We start from the raw sequence: 9,991 nt of genomic DNA on the forward strand, positions 1-9,991 counted from the left end.
AGCTCGCTTTCAAATATTGGAAGGAATTTTTTTGCACTCAAAGTATAAGGTAGGTAGGTTCTAGTCTTGAAATTTATGTATTGATACAAAAAAAGAAAGTCTTTATATCCATCACAACTAAACGTAACACAAAATTTATGAAAGTAAAAACAAATTAACTTGGCATTTTTTTTGAATTTTGAATTTGCATCATACATGTTCCATTTGCACTCTTGTCAAACGCAGCAACCAATTTTGATTGGCCAGTTTGGGCCTGCTAATCAGATGGGCTGTAATGGGCTGTAATGGCCTGTCATGAGTGTGAGGTAGGTCCAGCCTATCTTTGGTTTGGGTGTCCAAAATTCACTGCGGGCCCTGGTCCCACTTATTACTGTTGTATTTGGTCAGAAAAATCTTGTCTGAGCAGATGAGCAAGGAGCGGTGCTAGGGGAGCAACCCTATTAAGCACAAAATGGTGAAATTGTAAAGCAGGCCGAAACTCTATGGTGATTTTTTGGTTCCATTGCCCCTTGGAGCCACATCAATCACATTGTGAGAAAATGGCTAAAGTATACATTCGTCATATGCTGTTTGGTTAGCTGTATTTTCAAAAAAATTGTCAAAATGCCATTTTTTATGTCTGTTCTTTCCTCAAAGTGTTGTCTGGTATGGTGACTGATGTGATTCTTTATGTGGTGCCGTTTTCTCAAAAAAAAAAAAAAAAAGAAAAAAAAGAAAAAAAAAAGACATTAATGGAACCAAACATCACCATGCATAAAGTTTTCTCAAAATGGCAAAAAATGTAATGAAACCAGACCCTATGTTTTTGCACAAACTAGCTTAACGACTTTTCAACATTTCACGGTCAAGCCTGCAGAGATAGTTGGGCTATGGGCTATGGCTGCATGACTGTTTTTGAAGATGCTAAGAGAGTTATCCTTTTGGTTGGTTTTGAACTCATCTAGGCTATATTATTTGAATGTCAACTTTTTTTTTTGAATTATGGAATTTTCCTAATTTATCTTAGTGATAATTAATCTTGACTAGCTTCATGTGTTGGTATTATATACTATTAATTATTAAGTTTTTACTATTTTTACACATTTTTTATTAATTTAATATATTGACACGGCAGAGTTCAGAAATTGCAGTGGCGTAAGCTTGGGGACCATATTTTTCCATTTTTTGTCCCTAATTTCTAAATAACTCTCCATCTCCATTCCCAATCCTTGTTAGGGAGAAAAATGAACCTCCATCCTTGATGCTTCATTGGATACCCAAATCCCCGAATTCATTTACTTAAAAGTTTGTTTTAACTAAAAAAGATTTACTTAAAAAAAGAAAAAATTAATAATCTAAATTGATCTAACACTTAACTATCATCATTAATCATCAAGATAACATATAAATTGGAAATGCAACGACATTATTATAATTATAGATAACTATATTTTCAAAATTTGTCCCAAGGGTTCCCCATGGAGGCAAAAACTTCACTCCCCATCCTTGTCCTTGTCCCCAATTGAGCATCCTAGTTGTTCTTCAAACTCTGATGTGGATCCTATGTGGCACTGATTTCTGGGAAATCATCATCGATGCCAAACATCACCTGAATTAATTTAATTGATTAAATTAGGTTAATTAATTTATCATGGTAGATCAATTAAGTTAAATTAATAACTTAATTGAATTATGTTATAATTTACTTACTAATTTAGTAATTAATAACTTAACTTACTAATTTACCTAATTGAATTATGTTAAATACTATGAATTAGGTCCACTTAATTTAGTAATTAATTTTGGATACATTACATTTATTAAGAAAATAGCTAATAGAAGAGAAGGTGGGGGGAGGGGGGGGGCAATGGAGAAAGAGAGATGAGGGGATGGATGAGTGTATGGATTAAATTTATTTACTATTACTAAGTTTTATTAAATTTAAATAACTATTTTAAATATAACTTAAAATTGGCTTTAGTACAATAAAAATAATTTTAAAACTAAGATTTTTTTTTTTTATAAAGTTCATTGTTTTATTCATTAATTTATGTTTTTTTTATAATTTCTGAAGAAAATCTAAATGGATTGGACTTACCATTTTTATTAGTTATAATAACAAAAAATTATTAGAAGTTTATATAATTATTTTCAGTTATAATAAATTTTTATAATTTTTATTACTTTTTAAATTATTTAACTTATTTTATTGTCTATTTTTTCTTATAATACATTACATATTTGTTAGTTATCTTATTTTAATATTTAAAGTTTTACTTATACATGTATTTGGAAGGTTGAGAGAGAAAATATTGGGGATGTGAGATATTATTTAAAACTGCGTTTGAAAGAGGTGTAAATATACTTTTACACCATTGAATTCTGCACTAGTTGGTTTATCAATGTTTAAATAGGAACCGATGATTATCGATGTAAAGTTTTACATTGTTTTTAATGAAGGTAAGTTCCCCTTGATTATCGATATAAAACTTGGTGTACGTGGAGTTTTACATTGATTTTTTGTGGTTATTTACACTTTGCCGAAATGGTTACAAAATCGGACTAGTGTAATATAACTGGTTTAGTATTTACATCAAAACAAACACAACCTAAGGATCCGTTTGGTTTGTAGGATTATGGTCTGGAATCGGAATCGGAATGGGCTATTCCGGTTCCAACTGTTTGGTTGGACGGAATTGGAATCCCATTCCCATTCCTGCTGGAATGCCATTCTCCCATTTGAGGGAATGGCAATTCCTTGCCCATCTCTTGGGAATGGAATCTCATTCCTTCTGATTTTAATTCCCATTCTCATTCATGTCTGAACCAAATAGACTATGAGAATGGTCCATTTCAATTATAATTCCAGAGGATTTCGATTCCGATTTTGACTCTGATTCCAATTACGAACCAAATGGACCCTAAGAGATGTTTTAGGAAAAAAAAGTTTTACTTGGGGGAAATTTTAAGAAAGATAGTTGTTTTAGGAGGAGTAATTCATTGAGACAACAACAACAACAACAACAACAACAACAACAAATATAATAATAATAATAATAATAATAATAATAATAATAATAATAATAATATAATAGAATTAAAAATAAGAAAAAATCCAAAAAAGGAACAAATATAATGAGGATTTTGGAGCAAAAAAAAGGAAGACATGGCTTATTTTGTTTTGGTATATGGTAACTAATGGGGACTCATGCAATGCATGGGCTTTGTTAAGCGAAACCTAAACAATAGAAATACACAAGAATATGCAATTGTATATTTTAAATTTTCAAATAATTAATAATTATTTATATTTTATGTACTACTTTTAATAATTTTTTTTACAATACAAAAATAACAATAATTAATTTTAGCTAAGGCTGTTCGTCAAATTGATAAAATCGACCAACTTGACTTGAGTTGGTTGGTTTTCTAGTATTTTCAATCAACTTTTGTTCAATAGCTTCCGAACCCAACCAAGTTGGGTCAGTTTCAATTTAGCCATTTGTAAATTGACCAAAACTGAACCGAATCGATCATATATATATTTTAAATATCTATATTAATATATATATATATATATATTTAAAATATAATATATATTAATATTTTATATTTTAAATATTTTTTAATACGAGAAACTGGGAAATTTCCCATACTTATTAGTCTAAGATATTTTATAACATAAATTTAATTTTTAATTATTTTTTAATAATATACTATAATATTTTAAATTTAAATTTAAATTTTTAAGTTTAAATCTTTTAAACCAATCAACCAAACCAAAAATTGACCCAAACTGATAAAACTCAAGTTGGCCAATTTTCATTAGTGCTTAGTTAATTTTGGGTGACCAACTCCCTAACCTGACCAAGCCGATTTGATTGGCCAAATATTCCACAGTCGAATTGAATAGACCCATGAACACTCTTAATTCTAGCTAAATTAATAGTCTAGTATCTAATAAATAATAGTTTAATCTCAGTTAAAGTTTAGAAAAGAGAAAGACAAAATTCTAAAAGAAAAGGTCGAATTTCATTAACCTGATTTGAGTGTACAAGGAGTTATATACAAAACAATGACAAACTCCTAAGGAGAGAGATTCCTTTTTTAGTCTAATTGGTCTCTCTATATTAACTATTCTATCTTTAGCAGGAGCTCTATCTATTGTAACGACTCCATCTTTGGTAGGAGTTCTCTTTATAGTAACTTCTCTATCTTTGGTAGGAGGACTAGAGCTGTTTGATTCCTCAATACGCCCCCCTCAAGCGAAAATGGGTAGGAAGCACATGAAGTTTGGATTAAATCCACTCGAACTATTGAGAAGAGAGAGACTTAGTAAAAACATCGACAACTTGATCTTGAGTGGGAAGAAATCGAACCACCAAAGATTTCTTTAGAATAAGATCACGCTAAAAATGAAAATTGACCTCTATGTGCTTAGTACGAGCATGAAATATGGGATGAGCTACAAGATATGTAGCTCCAACATTATCACAATAGATCATAGGCGGTGGTTGGGAAACAATACCCATATCAGAGCAAAGAGACTGAAGCCACATTAGCTTTGTAGTAGCATTGGCCAAGGCCCGAAACAATCAATAGTTGGTTGCTTCTTAGCACTCTAGGAGATTACGTGAGAGCCAAGAAAAATTCCATAACCCCCAGTAGAGCGCTGATCATCAGGACATCTTACTCAATCAGTATTAGAGTAGGTGACCAAATACTCAGAGGACCGAATCGAGAAGTGCAGCTCATAATCAATAGTGCCTTTGAAATACCTCAAAAGTCGTTTAACAACCGCCCAATGTTCCTCAGTAAGAACATGTAAGAACCGACATGCTTTATTAACAGCAAAAGCTATGTTTGGATGTGTAAGAGTGACATACTGAAGTGCTCCCACAATATTGTGATATTGAGTGGGGTCAGATAATGGCTCTCCTTAAAATCTAGAGAGTCAAGAGGAGGTAGCTGTGAGATTGGAAACTGGTTTGGCAACAACAAGATTACTCTTCAACAAGAGGTCCAAAATATATTTGCACTGAGAGAGAAATAGCCATGTGGCATCCCGCTTCAATACCAAGAAAACAATGCAAAGACCCCAAATCTTTGAAAACAAACGATTGGGACAAGTCACTGATGAGAGGGAAAGGACTTCGATTATAATAATATCATCAACAAAAACCAAGACATAGAGGATAATCTAATCCTAAGTATAGATAAACACTGTGAACTACGAGAGCCAAGACCATAAATTTGTTGCTCAAACAAGAGAACCAAGCCCGAAGAACCTGTTTGAGACCATAGAGGGCCTTGTGAAGCTTGAAGACATGATGCAAATAGTTGTTATCCTCAAAACATTTTAGCTGGCGCATATATATAGTCTTTGTAATAAACCCATTGAGAAAAGCATTATGGACATCCTATTGTCGAATATCCCAACCACGAGACACTATCGGAGAAGAACATTACAAATAGTAATGGGTTTTATCATGGGACTGAAAGTATTTGTGAAGTCAACTCTAGGAATTTGAGCAAAGCCTAGAGCAATAAGACATGCTTTGTAATGATCAATCGAACCATCTGGGTGACGCTTTATTTTGAAAACCCACTTAAAACCAACAAGATTCATAGAGGAGTCATAAGGAACCAACTCCCAAGTAATAGTCTAGACTAAGGTATTAAACTTGGCAGCCATGGCTGAACGCCAATGAGCAAGCTTGGATGCTTGAACATAGGAAGACAACTCAACTTCATGAGTAGCAACATCATGAAGCAATGCAGACGAAAGAGGGTGGCGAGTGGCAGTTAAGACACGAGTCAAACAGGGTGTCATTGACCTTGTTTCCATGGAACGAGTGCGCTCCGCAGGAAGATGCACTACCGGAGTGGTGTCCAACAGTTCTTGAAAAGCCCTAGTGTGTCGAATTGGTAAGGAGTCCACACTTATAGAAATTGCCTGTTCTGAGTCAAGAGAAGAAGAAGCAGATTCCTCATTAATAACCTCAACATAAGGTAAAAGAGGGGGGGGGGGGATACCATCGTAGGATCCAAACAAGAGGTGGAGCCAATGGCGCCTAGAGAAGGAAGAACCATGCCAGTGGAGTCAGTAGATGGCAATGACTTAAGAGTTCGGGGAAGGAGTGCTCATAAAAAATATAACATGTTGGGCAATAATTTCTCTTCCTGTGTGCTATCCAGATGACGTTTCTATTTCTATAGAACAGAAATCTGTTCCTGAGGAACAAATCGCCAAACACCTCTATTATTCTTGAAGATCAAGAAACGAAATTCCTGTTCCTCCAGCTGCTACTTCTTTTTCTCATCATCCTCTTCCTCCTGCTGCTGCTAGCTTGCTGATAAAGTCTCTAATTCGTAGTAGAAAAGAAATGGGATCGAATCCCACCTTCCCCAGGGTTGGGGTGTCTTAGGGGTTTTGGGGATTTCTGCTTCCTTATAGCAGAGACCTTGGATCGAATGAAATTCCTCTAGGTTTCTAACCAACATGCCGATGAACACCTTGCCCAAGATGTTGTGGTGCAATGTAGAGTGGGCTTAAGCCCATGAAGACATTTTAAACGGTACTCAGGCTTAACTAAGATGTACTAAAATTTTGGGATGGTGGTCTTTACGTGAGGCTAAGCAAGTGTCCACATTATATATAAAGATTAGGGGCTATCCTAACCCAAGCCCCAGCACTTATGTTCAATTGATCAGACAGACCACTACTATGGGCTTTTTCTTAATCAATTCTGAGTTTCCCTAAGCTTGCTATTCTTCTCCCTTCTTTCCTTCTAAAACAAGACTAATCCAAATTTACCGATCTTGGATCAGATTGGAGTGGATCCATATTCAATTCAATTATGAATGATCAAATTTGGGTGTCCCAATCAGGGATTCGAATTCGAATTCAAACATATGGACATATCACCGAGTCATATTCATCTCCAATTTCTGGTATCTTCACCTTGCTAAAGCACATCTCTTCTTTTTTGCCACGTAGATGGATCAAAATGGTACAGAGGATTATGCAATAAAATATTTTCTGTTGGTACCGTAGTTGACAGTTCTGCTGCAATGACCTCTGGTCTGGGTTATACGAAAGATTCTAGGGGGCTGTTCGGTACCGTTGCTGTTTCATTTATAAACACCACTATATCAGTGCCACGCGGATGTTTTGAGAGTCAATTTTGTGTTTGGTTGGAGACTGTTTAGAGTTAAAGCAGCCATAAAATAGGGGGTGTTTCAGAAAAATGCCAATTTGGTGTTTTCTTCTCTCTAGAAAGTAAAATCTCAATACGAGTGGAAAACTCAAATTTCTCACCAACCAGGATCCAAGTACAAACAAAGGGTTTGTTTTTCAAGACTTTCAAGTATAAACAGTGTTTCAACTCAAAACATTGCAGGTTCAAGCAAGAAGGCACCAAACACAACCTAAGTTAATCAGCTCTAATTGTTATTATTTCTCTATATTTTAATGGTAACTGACCTAACAATTTACGTTAGGTATATCAAAATGGGGCTGCGCCACCTAGCTAGTTGGTTAATTAATGGTCAAATGGGCCCATGGAGCATAAAGTTCAATTTCTCTCTCTCTTTCTAGATAACTCTCAACCCTATGATTTTCAAAGTTCAACCCAGAATTTTTAAGCATTTGGAGAGTGTTTGTTTCACAAAAAATGGCATGATGCATGCCCAAATGATGCAATGATCATTAAGAAGAAACTTAGGTGCTTAGAATTATTCCATCTAAACTTTATACCATATACAGAGGAGTGGCCTGGCCACCCAATTTGCAAAGATCTATGTCAATAAATGTATTCATGATCTCTCTCTCTCTCAAGCAAATATATTTGACACATTCAATCATAGATCACAGCCATGACGTATGACCTTACAGTCCACAATTCATTTATTTACCAAGTCCAAAAGGCGATCCTTGGCTTAACTTTTCAAAGGGACCTCCCCCCCTCTCTCTCTCTCTCTCTCTCTCTCTCTCTCTCAAGCATCTCCATGGTTTCCAAAGTTCAGCCGAGCATTGTTTAATTTAAGGATTAGGGAAGTGCTTATTAAAAAAAGGGATGATGGCCAAACCATCTTGCAAAAGAGATTATTAAAAGACTTAGGAGCTTAGAATGTCTCCATCTAACCTTTGTGTAATTTAGAGGAAACAATAGGATAAGGAGTGGCCACACAATTTGGAATAATCTACATCAATAGATGTATTCATGATCTTTCTTAAAGCAAATGTGTTTGACACATTCAATAGCAGCCATGGCCTTTGGCCTCCTCCTATCATTTTATTAACAAAGTCCACAATCCATTTATTCACCAAAGTCCAAAATCTCTCTCTCTCTCTCTCTCAAGCATCTCCATGGTTTCCAAAGTTCAACCGAGCATTGTTTAATTTAAGGATTAGGGAAGTGCTTATTAAAAAAAGGGATGATGGCCAAATCATCTTGCAAAAGAGATTATTAAAAGACTTAGGAGCTTAGAATGACTCCATCTAACCTTTGTGTAATTTAGAGGAAACAATAGGATAGGGAGTGGCCACACAATTTGGAATAATCTACATCAATAAATGTATTCATGATCTTTCTTAAAGCAAATGTGTTTGACACATTCAATAGCAGCCATGGCCTTTGGCCTCCTCCTATCATTTTATTAACAAAGTCCACAATCCATTTATTCACCAAAGTCCAAAATCTCTCTCTCTCTCTCTCTCTCTCAAGCATCTCCATGGTTTCCAAAGTTCAACCGAGCATTGTTTAATTTAAGGATTAGGGAAGTGCTTATTAAAAAAAGGGATGATGGCCAAATCATCTTGCAAAAGAGATTATTAAAAGACTTAGGAGCTTAGAATGACTCCATCTAACCTTTGTGTAATTTAGAGGAAACAATAGGATAGGGAGTGGCCACACAATTTGGAATAATCTACATCAATAAATGTATTCATGATCTTTCTTAAAGCAAATGTGTTTGACACATTCAATAGCAGCCATGGCCTTTGGCCTCCTCCTATCATTTTATTAACAAAGTCCACAATCCATTTATTCACCAAAGTCCAAAATCTCTCTCTCTCTCTCTCTCTCTCTCTCTTTTAATGTTTATCCTTAGTTGAAATATCTTAGTTTTTGGGTATAAATAACTTCATTACAGACCCAACTTTTCAATCAAAAAGATCAATAGTATTGCTAGGATGGGATGGTGCAGGCTTGAACTGGCTCTGGTGCTTCTCATAAGCTTCGGCCTGTGGCATGTCTCCCAAGCCCAAAACTCCCCACAGGACTACTTAAACGCCCACAACGCAGCCCGTGCGCAGGTGGGCGTCGGCCCCATGAGGTGGGACAACAACGTCGCAGCCTACGCCCGAAACTATGCCAACCAGAGAATCCGAGACTGCAACCTGGTGCACTCAGGCGGCGGACTCTACGGCGAGAACCTGGCCAAAGGCAGCGGTGCATTTACAGGTGTAGATGCTGTCAACTTGTGGGTTAAGGAGAAACCCTTCTACGATTACAATTCCAACTCCTGCATTGGAGGCCAGTGCCTGCACTACACTCAGGTGGTTTGGCGCGATTCTGTTCGTCTGGGATGTGCTAGAGTGAGATGCAACAATGGATGGTTCTTCGTCACCTGCAACTATGATCCCCCTGGCAACTTCATTGGGGAACGTCCTTATTCCTTTGTAGAGAGTTCTTGATGGGAGAGCTCTTCACTTGGCATAACTGCTTATAAATTCATCTAAGGTCTCACATATATAAAATAAGTTGTGGATTTTGTATTTTGGATAGATCATCAGATAGTGATCAAGAGGATCATTATTAGTCCATACTGTGGTTAATAAGTGAAGACACCGGTGGCTGTGGTTAATCTTCAACCAGCCCATCTTGTGCAGTATGAATAAGAGTTCGGATTAATCAATCTTTCTTTAGGCTGCCTTTGTTTCTCCATAGAATGGAAAATAATGTTTTTAAATGAAATATTTGGACTATTATGTTGATAGTTTCAGCCA

General features: G+C 35.8%; 1 protein-coding gene across 1 annotated transcript; it reads left to right on the top strand.

The window, feature by feature from the left end:
• Positions 1 to 9,114: 9,114 nt before the first annotated feature.
• LOC148851866 (pathogenesis-related leaf protein 6-like) lies at positions 9,115 to 9,991 on the top strand. The gene has a single exon (XM_088946189.1). The coding sequence runs from the start codon at positions 9,176 to 9,178 to the stop codon at positions 9,677 to 9,679; it is 504 nt and encodes a 167-aa protein (XP_088802315.1). The 5' UTR covers positions 9,115 to 9,175; the 3' UTR covers positions 9,680 to 9,991.

The sequence above is a fragment of the Nelumbo lutea genome, chromosome 5 (genome assembly GCF_056320005.1).
Source record: "Nelumbo lutea isolate HS-2025 chromosome 5, American lotus-T2T, whole genome shotgun sequence".
NCBI lineage: Eukaryota > Viridiplantae > Streptophyta > Magnoliopsida > Proteales > Nelumbonaceae > Nelumbo > Nelumbo lutea.